Source organism: Vanellus vanellus, assembly GCF_965231255.1.
Source record: "Vanellus vanellus genome assembly, chromosome: 9".
Taxonomy (NCBI): domain Eukaryota; kingdom Metazoa; phylum Chordata; class Aves; order Charadriiformes; family Charadriidae; genus Vanellus; species Vanellus vanellus.
In genome coordinates, this window is record NC_138914.1 from 6,636,953 (window position 1) to 6,655,647 (window position 18,695).

Consider the following 18,695-nt stretch of genomic DNA (forward strand, 5'->3'; position numbering starts at 1 on the left):
CTTGTTCTCCTGCATTCCTCATACCCATAAAAGTCTGAGAAGTATACCACTATGCAACTGTGCCTAAGTAAGTGTATGAACCCCTGGAAAACTGCCAGGGACACTAACAGCTTCACCTCCAATTCAGGAACACAGAAAATACACATTTACTGATACTAAAGTGGTACACATTTAAAACGAAACATGTATTTAAGTGTTAGATAAAAATATTTTAAATCGGCATGGGCTCAATTGTTCTCACATGCAGGGATGCAGTATGCGCTTAACTGCCCGCCTGGGCAAGGACTCCTAGGCAGTCGTTCAGCCCTCCACCTCACCACTCATGTTATGGCCAGCAGGCATCTGCTCTACCAGAGGGCACCTAAGTACAACAGCGGACAACAAAAAGCAACGTGAATAGAGACTGGGACAAAGGAGAATACAAAACACTGGAGAAAAACATCAGGCTACACAAAGGAACCTCAGCACAGCAAGAGTCCGTGGGTAAACTACTATTCTTCTGTAAAGGACATAACTCCTATGGGGTCACAGACACATAACTCCTCTCCGGCAGAAGGGAAAAAGCTCTCCTGCAACAAACCCACACCTACATTCCTCTGATCTTAGCAGCCCATATTGCAGCTATGAAACTACCAGTGGTTTCCCCAAAGCTCCTTCTCCTCTCCCTCATCTCCTCCTGCTCAGAGTAAGGCATGAAAGATGGAGAAGAGCTCAGACTTACAATACAAATTCAGTTCTAACTTCATCTTGGAGAGGCTGCCATATGTATCATAGTGGTTTGTAAAAGCTCTGACCTAAAGAAAAAAAAGCATGCAAACCAGACAAAGTAAATTTAATTTTATTATGGAAATGAAAGTAATAACAGCAGTGACAGCAGGGTGGGTGATAAGCTCACTTAGCAGGGGGATCAAATGAAGTGATGACATGTCATTATGACCTCAGGGGTTAAAGATGCAATTTTCCATCTGGCTGCATCTGGCTTTTCAACAGAAATGTTGACACCACCTGCCGAGATTTACTACAAGCGGCCTCCATAGGTCTTTGTTTAGCTTTTGTTACCCAGGTTAACATTTACTTTTCCTTCATTTCTGATAAGTTTTGCTGACTAACACGCTCCCTTTCTTCAAAACCCAGTTAAAAGGATTTTACATACCAATTTATACAATAGATCAAATTAATAAAAGTAACTTCACAAGCAGCTGAAAGATATTAGAAACCTAAAAAGCAGGCAAAACTAACTTTTAGATTGCAAACAGGAAGACGAAATTTTAGCTACACTTGCTAATACCTTGCATGATTCTAGGAATCTACTTTTCTCTTAGTAACAGGTACCTGAATGAAATCATTTTTCTGAGGGGAAAAAAAAAAAAAAAAAAAAGAATCCTTAGTATTAAAGAACTGGCTTGTACTCAGCATATCCACTGACTATTAGCCACCTGCGTTTTATTCAGCAGCTTAATCATTTCCAATACACTGTGCTTAAAATAAATCATCTTTTGCCAGCCCAGTGACACATTCACTTACTCATCTAATTTAGCCACAGCCAAACTATGATCTCAAACCAAATTTGTAATCAGCTATTGACACACTGTTGGCTAGAATGTTTTTGTTTCCACATTGAATATTTCAAAGCTAGTACCTACCACTGGTGTTCCTCTCCTGGCGGCTTAATCTGGAATAGGGCTGTATGCTTACTACCACTCAGTACATCCATTATACTTTTGCCTGTCCCAAACTTTTTTTCTAAACCTACAGCTCCCAGGCTTTTCTCTGCCGGTACAGGTGAGCTAGAAAGTTTGTTTCCAGCTCTTCTTAAAGTGCCCAGATTCTTCACTAAAAAGAATCTACAGTCTATTTTAACTGTGTAAACAAAGAGGCCCCAACCTCCACTAGGGCTTGGTTACATACCAGGGAAAGAGAAGAAAAGAAAAACCCTCCACAGATTTTGAGAGCACGCTGGGACTACAGCTATGAAAAGACAGGAGAAAATGGAGACAAAGAAAGTTAATGAAGCTTGCTGGAGCAAAGAACAGCTAAGAAACAACACAGAGAAAGTATGCAGACTGATCAGACATGCAAATAACTTCATTGAGAGCCCACAACAAAAATACCTGTAAATACCTTCCCCTCCCAAAGCGTTTTCACCACAAAGGCAATTACCTTCTTCCCCTGGCATGGAAGATGTACCACCCTGCTCTCCAGATGCCTCACTCACCTCTGGGGAGGTGGGAATCCTTGTCCTTAGCAGACAAGTCACCGCTCATTTCTATATCCGTCAAGGTATTTTCTGAATGACAAGTGAACTTTGTTGTTCCCTTTGACATAAAGGAAAAAACAAAGTGTTCCTGTTCACTTCGCACATGCTTAACTTCAAGCACATGCTTCACTTGCTGAACTGAACAGGAATGACTTAAGCAATGCTTAAATGCTTTCCTGATTCAGACCCTAAAAATAGGAATGGTTTCTGCAGTTCCTCTTTCTCTTGTTCTCCTAATGACAGACAACTATTGTGCCATGTCATTATGACAATAAGATAGCTTAATTGTCCTCTTTCCAGAAGCTGTCAGTTCTGCTTAACTGGTACATTATGTATGCGTCTGGGAGTAAATGTGTTAATACATCAGTCACTTATATCTACCATACATTTGCCTGTGCTGTATTTAAAGAAAGCCTTGTTTTTTATGACTGACTTGCTAGACATTATATTCATTCATATGGGCAGCAGTGATATTACTGTCTTATGACTCATTTCTTCATGAAAGATGCATGAAATAACTTTTTCCTCCTTCATTTACTGCACTTTTTCAACTCAACTTCAACCTGAATTTGAATTTTCCCATACTTGTATTTAAGGTGTGGCCAAAAAAGGCCTCCTCAAAAATGACAATGTAAAATGAAGTGGCTGTTCCTGTAACTAATCAAGTTTGATGAATCAAAATGTTTGGAAATACCTGTAGTTGCTTTCGAACATTTTGTGCATTGTTTTCCTGTAGTGACATTGGCATTGAAAGCATACAGAGAAGAATAAGAATCAACAATATCTATAACATGGAATAAGCAGGTATGAACTACGGACTTTAATTCTCTAAGATGTACTGGTAAGGCTACACCTAGATATACAGCCTATGCCAGCTGGCTCAATTCTTTCATATTCCCCTTTCTGATCATGATTATTACTGAGTTCCCTCTACTGCTTCTTGTGTCTTGTGCACTTAAGTTATTTTTTCTCCCACAGTCTTTTGTTAGATTGTAAACTGGAATGCAAAGACTGTTTTTAACCATTGTTTTACGAGTCTATATGTTGCTATATTAACAAATATGACAATGGCATTTTTTGTGTTTATATTAGTAAGACCCTCATTTTCAGAGAAATATTACTTGCAACTCATACGCATACTTTTGCGGGCCTTCAGAGAAGGCTGTGAAGACATAAAAAGTGAGGGAGAAAAAACCAAAAGCCGTATGAAAAACAGAATAAATCTGACGAGAACAATATAAAGCTTAGTAAGATTTGAACACACAGCTTGCTTTGTACATGTAATCCATTTCTCACTGTTTTCCTACCAGTACTTTTGGTTTTAAACCATTAAAGCATGACTTCTAACCAGTCTGGTTGCAAAGTTCCCAAGACTCTGGAAATAAGTAAAGCCACTCTGACTCCATTGAACGAACACAGGTGAGACAGGGAAGCGCTGACATGTTGGGACTTCGTCTGGAAGTGGCAGAGTCACCATTTCCTCTCAAGTGAAGTGGAAGCCAAAAGGTACTGGCCAGGGAGAGTGAGCTGGCAAGCAACTACAGGGGCAAGAGTACACAGCACAGAGAGATTTGTGACACTTATTTTGGTGTTAATAAGCAATTGGTAAAACTGCTACAGTCCATAAATCCAACTGTTTCATACAGATGTAAACGTGCGTCTGACCAGAATTGGAAGCTGTCAATTCTACTGGAAGTTATAAATTCAATCCTGAACTAGGAGTTGTTTCCAAACTTTTTCCTAATGTTATTAAGCTCTATATAAACATTTTTCTTCCTAAGAAAGATAGCAATAGAATAGCTAGGTTACTAAATGAAAAAGACTGATCACATTTCCCTTTAGAGGAGACAGCATTTCTTTTGATTGTACTGATGCTTGTCCATAGATGTAGTATGCTAAAAACATTTCCCACAGCAGTAACTACTTAAGAACTTACTTGGTTTTTTGAATCCAGATGCAATAGTCTGTAATGAAGAGGTCATTAAGGATGTAGGCAGGGTCATTCTCCATAAAAATCTTGTGAATGTCCAGCAGGCACTTCAAAACTGCAGCTTTTCCTGGAAACAGATTTTTATTTCTGTAATTCACTAGAAATCATAATAGATAATCTTTACCATCTTCTTACCTTTGAGGCTTTAATAACCATGCTATCTACAACCATCTTGTAACTTTAAGTTGATTCACAGTCTCAGAACAGCAGTAATATGACTATGCCCTTCAGTAGCCCCATTGATGTGGAGCCTCTGAATTCAGTAGGAATCTCTCTGCAAGACTCAAGCCTCAAGGCACAGTCATGCGTGTAATTCTCTACAGCTGAAGAAGCCCCCTCCCCCAGCTTTTCAACTTCTCTGAGCTGTGGCCCAAACTTTAGCAGAGTCATACAGTGCACCATATGAAAAAAAAAAAAAAAAAAAAGGCAAGCTCAAAAGTAACTCACAAATAACAAAAAGTTATGCCCCATCATTTATTTGAAGAAAGAGAAAACCTATTTCCCTGTATGCCTACAAACACCTGTGTTGGAAAATAACAGGGTTGGGAACACACAGCCCACAGCAGGGTGAAGCACGCAGGAGCCACAGTGATTGTGTAAGCCAATGTAAGCGATGCCATCGCCTAACATCTAACCATTGCCTTAAATTGAGCAGAACATTTCCTACTTCTGTTAGTTACCGAATCATTTGGCAAATAGAGCCCCCAGAAAAACTCACTTCAGGCTCAAGAAGGTGCCATTTGACATATAATTGATAAATACAGTAAAAGATTAAAAGCTTGAATGTTTTCTCATTCTATAACCAGCAATCTTTCTGTAGTCAGTTTCGTCATATGCAACCGTTGTTTATGAAGAAGAGAACTGATTAATGTAACCTCCAATTAGCTGGAATCTCTTCCCTTAGTTTTCTGATGGAAGTTGCTAAAGGGTTAAATGCTGGAACACCAAAAAGAAAGAAAAAATATTTTCACTGTTTAATGGGGAAAAAAAAAAAAAAAAAAAACAAACCCCACATTCAAATGAAAACAGCCACTACTGCAAATGGAATCTAATAACCCTCTCCCAAGAGGCTGGCTCCTCCTAGGCTATGAAACCTGAACATGGATGAAATTACATTTTACAGATTAAAAAAAAAAAAAAAAAAAAAAAGATCAGAACTCCCCCTGCTGTTCAAGCACAAAATTTGTTTGTTTGTTTTTAAGTAATTCCTGCTGGAAAAAAATATAGACAGAGAATGAAAGTTAAAGGATGTGGAAGATGGCAATAAGGAGAAAAAATGTGGAGAGTAAAAAGCCATGGCAAACAGAACTGAAAACCCCCACCAGTTTGGAAGAGACCAACTGAAGAAAAGTCAGGAAATAAAATATAAAATCCCAAATATAACTGATGAACTTTTAGATTGTATCACCATCAATGCTTGTCAAGCCAAGCATGTCAAACTTAACTATTTTGACTAAAAAGTGTACTCCTTTAAAAAGAAATGATATGTGGAATTAAAATTTAGCTAATTTCTAAGGTTCTAGCTGTCAAGCTGCCAGCCTGAACCATTTACAACATCTACTGCTGTTACTCATCTGCCAAGTAACCATGTCAATTAGTGACTATAACAGTAATTCTCAATAAAAAGTAGTCTTTCTTCATAAAGTTTTGGATTATAGTAGCTTAATGGGCCTCTAATCAGACAGGCTGCAAATCTAGCCTGACTAAATAAAATAGGCAATCCTACATACAGGCAAACACACAGAGCATGGCAAACTACCAAACTTCTGCTTTCAGAATATGCTCCTTACACATGCACCTTATAAACAAGAAGTCCTTATACAAAACTGCATTTAACTCTTTACCACAGAAATTAAAAATAAGAGCTGAAGAGCAAACGCTATAAGCCTTAATGTAGGATATTCCATAGCACACAGATGATTCTTGGCCTATTTCTGTGAAATTCCACACCGTAGGTTATGTCTTTGGATATCTACTTCAGTCTTCAGTAGACATCTGGTCTTAACTTTCAGGCTGGGGCTTTGTTTTCCATAGTATTATTACTTACACCAGCTTAAGTACTCTTTGTTGCACTTCTTTGCATCCCTCTTTTCCACAGCTCTTTGTGATGTGCCAGTGCAAGTATTTGTGAAACCATATCAAGTATTTGTGAAACTATACAGTGAACTGGATCAGAGAACTGATGAAGCCAAAAGATTAACAGGCTAGGGGATTTTTTTTGGCAGCTGTGTCAGTCCAACTCACTGAAAGGTGAGTCAAAAGCAAACCTCACTGAAATGGGAGTCAGAGCAAACCTAAAATGTGCTAGTTTTAAAAGTCCTACTTCTTTTGTAATCCTAGAATTGTTGTTTATTTATTGTCACTGTATACTGGAGTTAAGAAAGCCACAGAACAGAAGATGAAGACATGCCAAGGATAACCAATTTCGTTTTCTTCACACAGCTTAAAGAGGCGAGCTCTTCTAAGTTTAAGGGTGAAGGAGAAAAATTGTCTATTTAGAAAAAGAGCATTAAGTGTTTAAGATCAGGCACAAGAAACTTAGATAATAACCTCAGGAAAATATGAATTACTTATTTCTAAGTCAGTTTTTACATATCTTCTGTGTAAAGTTACAGCTTTGCATTATACTGATCAATACATACAATGCTTTATGTACAGATACTATTTCCTGATTATTCAAAAAAACAACTAGTTATATTTAAAAGTACAAGATTCCAACATCTGTAATAGAATCAAAAATATTTGATCTTCTAAGCTATTAATATTTAAGATTAGAACTTAAAAATATATGATTTAAGACAGACTCTAAAAGTCATTACACTGCTGTTGGGGAGAGGATGAGTTGCAACTTCACAGGAAAAGCAGCAGAGTGGCTAAGCATACAAGGCAAAAATCATAAAAGTCAGAGCATATGTCTGCAGATCACTGGATTCTTCTGGAGTTCATTGCTATGAAAGCTGGTAGACGACAGCCCACAACTTTAATTCTACAGTTTCAGGCATCCAGTCTTCTTTCAACAGATTAGTTCAAAAGGAATACAATTTGACCCCAGCTCTGTATCTGCCATTCGACATAATAACCTACTGATTTTACACCATCATGAAATTCTACCAGCTTTCATACTGAATATTTGGAAGCAAAAGAAATTAGTAGTCCCATTATTCTATTTTACATTCAGTTATTTTTCCTGCAGACTTCTTTATGTTTTTCCACATTTTGAAGGAGGAGCACTCATCTAAAAAGCTAAACTGAACTTTACTGTCTTGTTAAAACGTGAGAAAAACAGCACTCGTAAAAACAAGGAAAGAACTCTTATGGACTTTTAAATGAAAACATCCTGGTGATAGTACTGTCGCCTCGCTGCATAAGTTATCTGTTTTTAATGGATAATGATATCATCCTAAATCTATTAGTGTTAACTGCTATATGGAAAGAAGCAAAGCATATTTTATGTCACAGAAAAGAGCACAAATGGGTTTTTTCTTTATTATTAGCTCGTAGATGATAACTTCCAAATCAGTATTACGCAATGGTAACACTGTCAGTAAATACTGACAGAAGAAGCCCACACCACTTATTACAGATCTACTGAAAAGAAAAAGGGCTCCACGTATTTACATTAAAAACACAACTGATAAATTTTTGTTAGTCAACTGTCAAATGCAGTATATATATTGCCGGAAATAGTATTGTAGCTGGATGTACCATTGCATTTCATTCCCTTTTTTAATCCTATCCAAAGAACAGATAAATACTGTAGATCTCCTAGATAACTACACTGAGTTTTGAACAGTTTTACTGAAGTATTTTAAGTATTATAGATCACTAAAACAGCATCTGAAAAAAACCTGCTGAGGACCTCAACATTAATCAGCTTAATGCATTTGTCTTACAATCAACATTTTGGCAGGAAGCCTTAATTCAAAATAAGAAGTGTTTCAACCACACACAAGGATCCTTAATAGCTTAAAAATGCACTATCCTGTACCTTGGGAGTGATCCACCAACACAGCACTAATATTTCTTAAAGTGAAGTCACATAACTTGAGGCATAACAATTCAGTCCCATCAAAATTCTTCACTAATTTTAAATTAATTAGTTTACTGTGCTTATTATTATTATCGAAATATTGTACTATACTGTGCCCCAACTTCCGTTACCAGCATCCTTAAAGAAACCTCAAGTCAGGATGAAGTCAACTCAAACCAATTCCTCCTTTAAGTTAAACACCAGTCCTCTTGCATCTAGATGAAAGGCAATAGTTTTGTGGTACTATTTAGTTGAATTCATCATCTATTACTTGACAGTCATTTTTACTTATGTTCATCACACATATACTGCAATACTGTGCCAAACTGGTAATCCATTGTGTCCAGTAAGCAAAGAGGGTAACAGAGTATTTAATGCTATCTATAACTACAATGCTTTGCATATTGCATAGTTTGCTAAGTATTTTGTAAGACAGAAATTTCTCAAAAGCGTGGCTCAACTTCCACTGAAGTTTGAAGGAGGAAACATTTTGACTGAACAAATGTGCCTTGGCAGTACAAGCATCTAAAAATCCATTTCTTTTAAGAATACATAGACAGACACTTTTTTTCTTCCCCCAGCTTCTGATTATAGACAGGCAATACATCAATTTTATATCTTTCCCAATTCTTTGGTAGTTGGCCATTTAAAAAACTTTTCACACTATACACACACCATAATAGTAAAAAGTAATTTGAAAGACGAACCCCGGAACTTTCAGAAGTTAAAATTAATCACCATTACTTTTATCACTACACTGCTAACTTGCTAATGCCCCTCCCAATAGATTTATGTCCACATGAAGGCCCAGATACCACCTGCAGATTATCACGGCTTGTACTCAAGATAGTGTCCTCCTCTCTATTAACAACAACTCCACATTCTCTTTTCTTGAAGCTTGCACGTGCCTTTTCAGCACCCTGAAGATCCACAGCCGGCTCTGCGGAGGCAGCCGGTTGCCCCATCCTGCACTGTTTCCCAGGCAACCAGCGCAACACAGAGATGCACAGAATGAAGCCAAACCTGCTGCATTTCTTAACTTCTTCCACTGCTTCTAAACCATTCTAGCCATCAACTAAATCAAGTTGAATTTCTTCTAAAGCTTATGGCACTAACTTTTATGCAAGTCACCAAGGTCAGAAAAAACAAGGCTAGCCTATCTCCCATACCATAGAGAATGAGTTAGCATACCCAAACTACTCGTCCAGAGAAGATGGGGACTCCACTGTTGGAGCAAGACCATCATGGGTGACATAAGGAGACCATGACAATAAGCACTACTGGGGCTACTGTGTTTTGGAGGCAGCAGCCACATGACCAGTGTAGGAAGATGGAGCAGGAAACCTGACACAGGTATTGTAGATGCCACCTCCCTTACCAAACTACTGGGAATATTTTGTTGGATGTTCACTCCAATACCATTTTCCACCATAACATTAAAAGAAAATAAAATAGCTTGCCTCTCATGTACTCTTTAAGAAAAAAAAAAATCTAAAGGTTGGCAGCACTGTATGATTTCAATTTTGTTACCAGAATTTTATTTTGTCACACTTATGAACAGCAGCAAAAGCCAGTGGAGACAAGTGAAGAGGGACAGCATATATCTTCCCCTTAAAACTTCACTACCCAACTGTTACAATGTAAATGGTATTTTGAATCGTCAATAGTTTATGGCAGTAGTAGAGATTAATATTGTCATTTGCAGGGCTTCTTTAATTCTGCAACTCACAAGCACTGAAAATAAACCAAAGTGCTGCTTCTCAGTGATTCTTCTTTCAAAAAAAAAAAAATCTAAACAATGCATTTTTTGAAAGTAGTAACTCACAATAAATAGAAAATTTGTGAGTAACTTTAACAACCCAAGATATAAACATAATTGTGTACAACTGCACAACTGAAGCTGGAATAACCATAGTTTTGAAAATTTGCACTGTTACATGAAAGTTGTCTGGGATAAACAGGAAATGTATGTCACTGCTGAAAGAATAATTTGCAGTCATTACAATGATGACAGCTCCACTCCTGAAAGGGAAACAAAACAAAGCTACAAATATGTAGTGTGTAGTCAGTTTTTTAGATTTCAGTTTTAAATTTATTTTTTTTTAAATATTATTTATTTTTCAACAGAATATTATTCATGGTATTCACTGCTTGTTTTTTTATGAACAGCTCTACTTGGCTGTTATTTAGAACTGTCTTATTTTCCTAATAACAAGCAGAGAACTAAGATAACAAACCCAAGTCAGAGACTTTGGCCTCTGCTCCTAAGAGAGAAAAACAAAATAGCAAGTATTACAAGAACGGTGATGCAAAAAGAGTTTCGATGCTGATACAAATTCAGGATTTCTGTTCTTCCCAGACTACCAGTGGACTTACCACAGAGTCTTCTTAACCATTTTGCCTTAATCCTACAAAGAACTGTAACACTGAATATGAACCACAAAACTACCCCTTGCACTCCAATGCATGATTCTGTATGTTAATACTAAACTGGCACACACAATGGAACAATGGAACAGCTTAGGAATAAAGATGGCTCAATGTCAAAGACAGTTATTTGGAACAGGAAAAAAGAAAATAATTAATGGACTGGTTCAGTTAAAAAAAAAAAAAAACTACACAAAAAAAACCAACACAAAACAACATAAGATCTGATTCTAGAAAAAGAAACTGGCAAGGAGAGCAGGAGTTCAACATTAGTGTACGCTTCCTTTCAGTCAAAATCCTAACATCACTGACAAGGGTTAAATAAAAACAACAGTTCTTCCAAACAGTACATCAGGAACGGAACCTTCGCAGATTTGCAACTGCAAAACCACATTGAGCAGAACTTAATCAAACAGAACAATTCGAGACGATGATGCTTTAAAAACTTCCCCTAGACAGGGACAAATCATGAAAGTCATCAGAAACCCAGACTTTTTTAACAGAGTTCCAGTCAGGTAACTAAAGAACACAAAGAACAACAGAAGACAACAGGACTGCTGCGATACTTGTAACAATAAGTGATCCTGCATTGAAATAAAAACTTGGACACCTTTGGAATAGACTCTAAAAAAATTATATTATCTAACCTACCATAACAAAAGCTTCATTAAAATGTTCTTTTCCAACAGAAAAATCAGAGAAATACAGTATAGAGGAAAACAGTTTAAAAACCTTTCCCTAAAGCTTTACAAATCATAGTTGGACTATCCTGATTTATGAAAATACAAGATCTGATCAAAGATTTTTCTAAAGATGAGACATTCGCAATATTTCTTCTGTGTAGGTTTTCTGGTGAGAATAATAGAGCTAAATTTACACCACAACTGCATGTATTATCCGCTGGCTAATAAATTAGTTACTTCAGGGGCTTTTTCCTGGTAAAGACACTAATTTTGTTCTCTTCTCTCCCCAGCCCTATTTGTGCAAAAAACCAAGATGTCCAGAAATGTCGATATCTATGAAGCTTGGGTGTGTCGTGGTTTAGGCCAAAATCCACTACTGGCGACCTGAGGGACCCCAGATGGGACCGACAGATGCTCCCCTCTACCCCTCTTCAAAGAGAGAGGCAGAGGAGGAAAAAGAGACTTATGAGAGAGGGTGTAAGTCTCGTGCCGGGTCGTACCCATATCTGCTGCAGATCGCTGAGCGGTTGCCCACTGCACCCAGCATTGGCACCCAATGTGGGGCTCGAACCCACGACCCTAAGATTAAAAGTCTCATGCTCTCAAACCAGGACAGGGTGAAACTGGCGAAAGGATTCAAAAATTATTAAAATAACCCAGACATACAAACAATGTGTCTATATAGGCATCACTTCCAATCACTAAAAAACTTACCTAGTTGCAGTATCATGATTGTATCATTGAAGGCACGTGTCACTAATCCAAAATGTCTATGTAGGGGATAACATAGCACTCTTCTTCCAAAAGATACCAGGACGTCATGAATGCTAGTGAAACTCTGTGTGTAGGAGTGAAAAATCTGAATTAGTCTGTGTGCTTTTTAACACAAGGAATTAGGGTTTTGTTTATTTGTTTTCCTTTAAGGAAAAAAAAAATCACAGCAGAATAGGAAAAAACAAGGCAGATTTTTATATTATGCATCTAAAAATCTGTATTTTAATAGACATGGAAATCAACATGTTAAATAGAAACAAGACACTGCACATTTAGTTTGCATGGCAGGATAACAGAAGTCCTATAGGTTTTAGTGGTTTTGAATTAAAAAAAGAACGTAGAGAACATTAGAATAAAACGTCTAGCTCAAGACTTTGCCATTCTTTAGATTAAAGCAATAAATTACATCTGTCCCAAATTATTATATATATTAAGGGGAAGCCATAAAAAGCCTTTTAAGAATAAAGAAAAATTAAAACCACATGATATTAACAAAATACATGTGTACATATAAGATCTTTAAAAATGATACATGACTCTGCCTTTCATGAAAATTACAGATATTCAAGACAGGGATAAATATATCTGCCTAGGGAAAGCAGTTCATTGTCCTCCTTTATGAGTGAGGAAGACCTCTAATTTACTCAGGCCAGAGGCATTAATGAGTTATTAAAGACTTTAAGAGAGTGATTTCCTTTCCAGCTTTCACTTTTCAAGACAAAATATTCCATTTATGAATTCAAGTAAAAATACCTATTTCATCTTGAACTCTTAATTAATTAAAATTAATAAAAATGCTTTGCTGACAGCCAGCACTTTTTTGCATTATATGACTACCTCAACCCATTTTTCATTTTAATGGGTCACGGGTAAGCATTTAAGTAATCTATGTTTTGTTATTTAATGTTTAGAGTCCAAGGTGTGTATATGTCATGCACAGTAAAATGGCAGTCAGTTCAAACAAACCATAGCTGAGGCAATTTTGTTTACAAATTGATGAAAACACCCGCCTCTACATGGTTTGTATAACAGATATAGTTATTAACAGCTTGGTGCCAGGAGACTGAATTTTCTGGGTGTGAAATATACTGTTGGCACAGGCTGCGCCAAGAACTGCTACATTATAGGATAAGCACACGCAGAAAACTCCTTCACTATGTTAGGATATGGATCTGATAAAAAAAAATAATCAAGAGTTAAAGCAATCACTGCATTTTAACTGCACTCCTTTGTGACTTGCTACTGCAGATGATTCAATTGGAAACAAATTAAAACAGATCTAGAAAACCAGATGTCATAGAACAAGTTATGTTTGAATATAACTTGCCAGTAGTAGAAACATTCGAAGGACTGAACCCAAAAATCCTGTCAAATTTCATTTTTGATCCTGCAAACTGAGACTTGGCTCAGCAATTTCAGGAATGAGGACGGGACAGTGCTTTCTAGCTTGCTGCCATCATAAGAAATAATGGATTACAGGCCAGGTTAAGTCTCTTCCACTTTCAGCTCTGTAACAACTTAATTACACAGACCTGTGTGCTTTCAGTAAACAATCTGAAAGTGCAAAGAATAGAATTTGGTTTGTTTCCTCTAATCTTTGTTGGTTTCAAAGGGCTAGCAGCAACTAAATAAATAGGGATGCAGCAGGAATGCTGAAAAGAAGAGGGAGAGTAAAGCAACACATGTCCATTAACTAACTCCACAAGAAACCTGAAAGAAAAATATTCAGTGCATGTCTGAAAGATCACGCAATCCATAAAGCCTTAAGGAGACAACAGTTCTACAGCTACAGAACTGAGGTCTTTTTGCAAAAAGAATGTGGAATCCAACTTCTCCATGATAGGTGAAAAAAAAAAACAAACAAACAAAAAAACAACCACCCAACACCTTTTGATTGACTTCTAAGAGCTCTTCCTGTCATTGGGTTTGCATTTACTTTTGGGCTTCTCAGTTCTGCTCTCCAACGTACTCTGAAGCCACATAGCGGAATGGAGGAGAAGCCAGAAGCCACCTGATTTACAGACAATGAAAAGAGCAAGCCAGAAGTGCAGAATGATGAACTAGGAAGGCTGAAGAAAGACTCTGCAGTCAAAACCCTCAGAAGTGAACAATAAGCTGCTTTATTAAGGCCTGCCATCTTCAAAAGTTGTTAAAATATACATCTGAAGTAGGACTTAAAGGACACAAGAACACTAAGAAATCACATTCCCTACTTTTTATGCCCTTTATACCCATTCTATTTTAAAATGCTTTAGCCAGTCAAACGGGAAGATACCCATGACTTCTGATAAAGGAGCCAGAAGGCTATATTTTCTTGCCCTAAGCATGGAGTTGCACACACATGCTGTGGACATATGTGAGGTGTAATTACAGTTTCTTCCTAAATAAAGGTCAAGACTCGTGAATCAAGCCCAGGAGCTAGGGACAGTGTGTAGATGAGCAGCTTTTTCATAGTGCCTATCCTTAGCTTTTCCAGAATGGGCCAGAAGGTGGCCCAGCACTCAGACGAGAGGTCATACTCCAGCCTCTTGAGGCTACTAGTAGCTGGGAGCCCAGAAGTCACGATCAGTTTCTCCTAACAGTTATTAAAAAGAGGACATACACTTCATTCATCTTCAATACTGAAGGAGTAAGCTTTCCACAAAAGCAACATACGATACCAAAACCAAGTAATACAGCTAACACATAATGCAAAACTTAAGTTTTTAATTTACCTCCAGCCAGCACAATGTTGCACTCAGTTTCCTGACATTCCAAGATGATTCAACCTGATTTTAAGAGGAGACCATAAAACAAGTATTATCTAATTCAGCATTCAAGACTGCTGGCAAAGTATTTAAGATAACATTCTGGCAGTAATTTAAGAACCTTTGTGCATATGAGGCAGCAATTATATTATGCGCATTGAAATAGCCACAGGACAGCATTAAAAATTATATTGCAATGCAGATGTTAAACAACTGAATTGGTTTCCATATTGGGAATATCTAGCCTATGCACAAAGGTCCTAAAGCCAGCACTACATGTGAAATGTCAGTATTCTTAAAATGTGACAGATTCATAGTATTTGTGTGGTAGTTTGGTCTAGTGGGATGATTAGGGCAAAAACCCAGGAAACCTTGATCTATAGTCCTGGCTCTAGTAAAGATTTATGTGGCTGGAATACCGTGGTTTTCCTATTAAAAAGGAAAAAAAAAAAAAAAGAAAAAGAAAAATTAAAAAGAAAAAGAAAAAGAAAAAAAAAACAAAGAAAAATAGAAATAAAATAAAATAAAAATAAAATAAAAAAAAAAAACAAAGAAAAATAAAAAGAAAAAAAACTTACCATAGTCTGTTTTCCACATATACCATACGGTTATTGCAAAGATCAATAAATAACTGTACAGTTGTGATCCTTGCATATTTGCAATTTTGTGCAACACTAACATGCAATACAACAACCATACTAGATTATCCCACTGAATAAGCAGGTCTGGACATTTCTGCCTGCCATTTTAAAATCTGTGCCCTGCAATTCAGTCTAATTAAGACAGAATGGTTTAGATTACATGTGCCAATATTTTGACTAAAAGCCTTAAGAAAACATCTCATTGGCTAATACCAGCAGAGGAGATGCTGGGCACAGAGTTGTATCTGGGAAGAAAGTCCATTTCAAAAAGGCAAGCTATCCCCAGAACAGCATGGAATCCATTCTAAACTTCTGCTATTTTCTTAATTCTTTCTATCCTGTAAAAAGCCTAGGATACAGAACACAAAATAAAGCTGGCTGCTGCTTGGGTAAGAGATGGGCAAACGCCAGAATCCTGAAAACGGAAACGTGCCTTTCTACTTTCCTCCAGTGTCTGAATACTAGAAAAAGAAAACTCTGCATTAGGATTTTTTTATTTTTTATATGTGTGTCAATTTTAAAAATTGCCTTACTCTAGTTTCCAGAATGCCTAGGAAACACCTTCCATACTCAGATTTAAAAAATTTTAAAAAACCCACAAAACCACAAAAAACTAAAAAAAAAAAAAAAAAAAATCAGTTTTGTTAACGGCACATAATGGTAGCCTATATAAAACACTAAACACAGTCTCAGTCCTACAGACTTAATGATTTCCCATGCTTTTTCAGAATCCAAATAGGTAGTGGTGTTACCACAGACAAGTATACCTATTATAGTACTGTCCAAAAAAACAGAAGCAGCATCAATATAAAAACCCCAATTACTTTGTGAAATCTACTTTTACATAAATCAAGACACATCACAATACCAAACAAATTGGAAACAAATAGAAATGTCTGGAATCTCCTGCAACTCCACTTCTCTCCTACATCTAAAATGCTGCTCCAGAAGAACCGAAGTATTTAGAAATCATCCTAATCTGCACATGCATCCCAACAGCTCAATCTAGTCTTTCATTAGTCAGTCAATAAAGTCTTTCATTTTAACTTACTCAATTATGTATTTTTAATGCTTGGAAGTAAGTTCACTTTAAAAGGTGAGTTTCCTAAATGACAGTACAGGGTACAGCACTAGGTTCCTAAAACATACTAAATTTTAATTTTTTTAACTTACATTCTTGTCTCCTTCATTGACATAGATTTCATAGCAATACGCCAGAAGGATATCAATTAAACCAAGATATACATGATGACGGCTTCTTTTATCCAGAAGATAAGATTTATTTGTGAACTTTCTCAGCTGCTCTTTCTCTTCCTCAGAGAAGACAACTATAAAAAGTAAAAGGATAATTGATTATGAATTTGAAGCTGGCACATTCACTGGTAATACTACTTCAACAGTCTCTTTAAAAAGAAGTGTGTAACTAATCACAAGTCACTCATCACTCAAGAAGCCTAAATCATTCTTGCTTTCATTTTTAAACTCTGATATATTCCTTTCAAAGTCAAGTTCCAGCCCTGCAATGTACCGCATGTACACCCTGGCAATTTGGAACCCCTCTGAAAGTGCCAAGGACTTCTGTGGATGCCTGGATATCTTCTACAGAGATAAATACACGATCAGGATCCTAGTAATCTTAAGTCCACATTGTATGGGATAAAAATATGAAAACAGGATAACAAAAACAAATGTATTTTCTTATTGTAGAAAAGGGTAAGAACTAAAGAAATAGGGAAGGAAAAAAAAAAGGAAAGGTACAATTCTGTATTTCCAAGGCTCATGAATTTCAACTCGGGACCCAGGCATGATTTAGGATCTTTGTTTATGCTGTCTGATAACATCCTTCCAGTGCGTGAGGAAGATCGAAGAAAGATCAAAATCCCATCCCCACTGATGAAAGCTGCATTTCCTTCCAAAGAGTTATGGTATCCACCATTTACGACTATCATATTTCGCTTATCTTCAGTACACCTCATTAGTTAAGAACTGAGCCAACCAAAAGAATCTTCTCATCCAGTACCTTCTCTTCGGGATGCATAAGGCAGATGACAACAATGTCATAGCAGGCATGGTGTGACAATGCACCAAAGTATTTTTCTAGGAAACAGTGGTATAGACATGGATAGCTAAGATTGAATATTGAATCGTAAACCATCTGAAGAGTACTTAAAACACTTCAGAAAAGATGGTAGATTTGCATTGAATTAACAGTGCAGATGAAGTAGATGACTGACTATAAGCCATCGCTGCACAAACTCTAAGTAAATCAGGAAGCCATTTAGTACAATTAAAACAGCCAGAAGCCAGAGTTAAGAGATTTTCATCCAGGCTGCACAGAGCACACACGTTCCATGTCAACAGATTTACTGAATAGGATAGATGTAGTAAGCACATTTTGGTCACACCACAGAAGAAAGTTGCAGGCACAAGGTGACTTGACAGGAGAAAGCAGTGTCACTAGCTTGACAGCTGATGCTTTCTTGCATTGAGGAAGTCCCGCTCTGTGATTTGTTCAAGCACCAGTAACACTGGAACCAGCCTGAGATTAAAATACCACTCATTCAAGAAGATTTCTCTGAGGACAGGAACAATCCTAATGCAGCACTCTTGTTACACTTCCAAAACAAGCCCCAAGTGCCAGGGGTAGATACACGATGTACCCCTTAACTCACTGAATCGTAATTATTTATTCAGGGGGCGGGAAGAGGGCAAACCCAAACCCTTACAATTAATATAAAAATGTCTCTTCAATTATTCTTTTACCCCCTCTTTTTTGAGTCGCTATGTTCTGGCATACTTAGCTGGAGGCAGAGAAAAGCTGTAGGCAAGATGTACAAACTTAAGAGTGTGAAACAATTAATGATTACCATACTGAGATGAGACAGGCACCTGGGAACGGTCAGCCTTTGTGGTTCCCCGAGACAGATCCTTGGATAGTGTTGAGCTGCCACCTTCCACCAGCGTCATCAGCACTAAAGACTTCACTTGATAACCCAACAACTCCTGCCCCAACTTGATTCCCTCTTTTTCCAGTTTAGAATTTTGTATCTTCCACGTTGGTATTAAGCTCAGGAATCCTTGAGCTACTAATGATCCTGTCTCAATAATCCTACTTGCAATTTTACTGTTCTTATTTGTCTGCAGAC

At 37.2% G+C, this 18,695-nt stretch overlaps 1 protein-coding gene across 1 annotated transcript in view; it reads right to left on the bottom strand.

Moving 5' to 3' along the window:
• The window catches only part of SHQ1 (SHQ1, H/ACA ribonucleoprotein assembly factor), a gene marked incomplete at its 5' end in the record, with an annotated part of 57,268 nt that overhangs the window by 20,297 nt on the left and 18,276 nt on the right, over window positions 1-18,695 (bottom strand). The window contains 4 exons of the mRNA XM_082487532.1: window positions 4,194-4,314; window positions 12,102-12,225; window positions 14,876-14,929; window positions 16,723-16,877. Of these exons, the coding sequence (XP_082343658.1) occupies window positions 4,194-4,314; window positions 12,102-12,225; window positions 14,876-14,929; window positions 16,723-16,877 (454 nt within the window). The remainder of the gene's footprint in view (window positions 1-4,193; window positions 4,315-12,101; window positions 12,226-14,875; window positions 14,930-16,722; window positions 16,878-18,695) is intronic.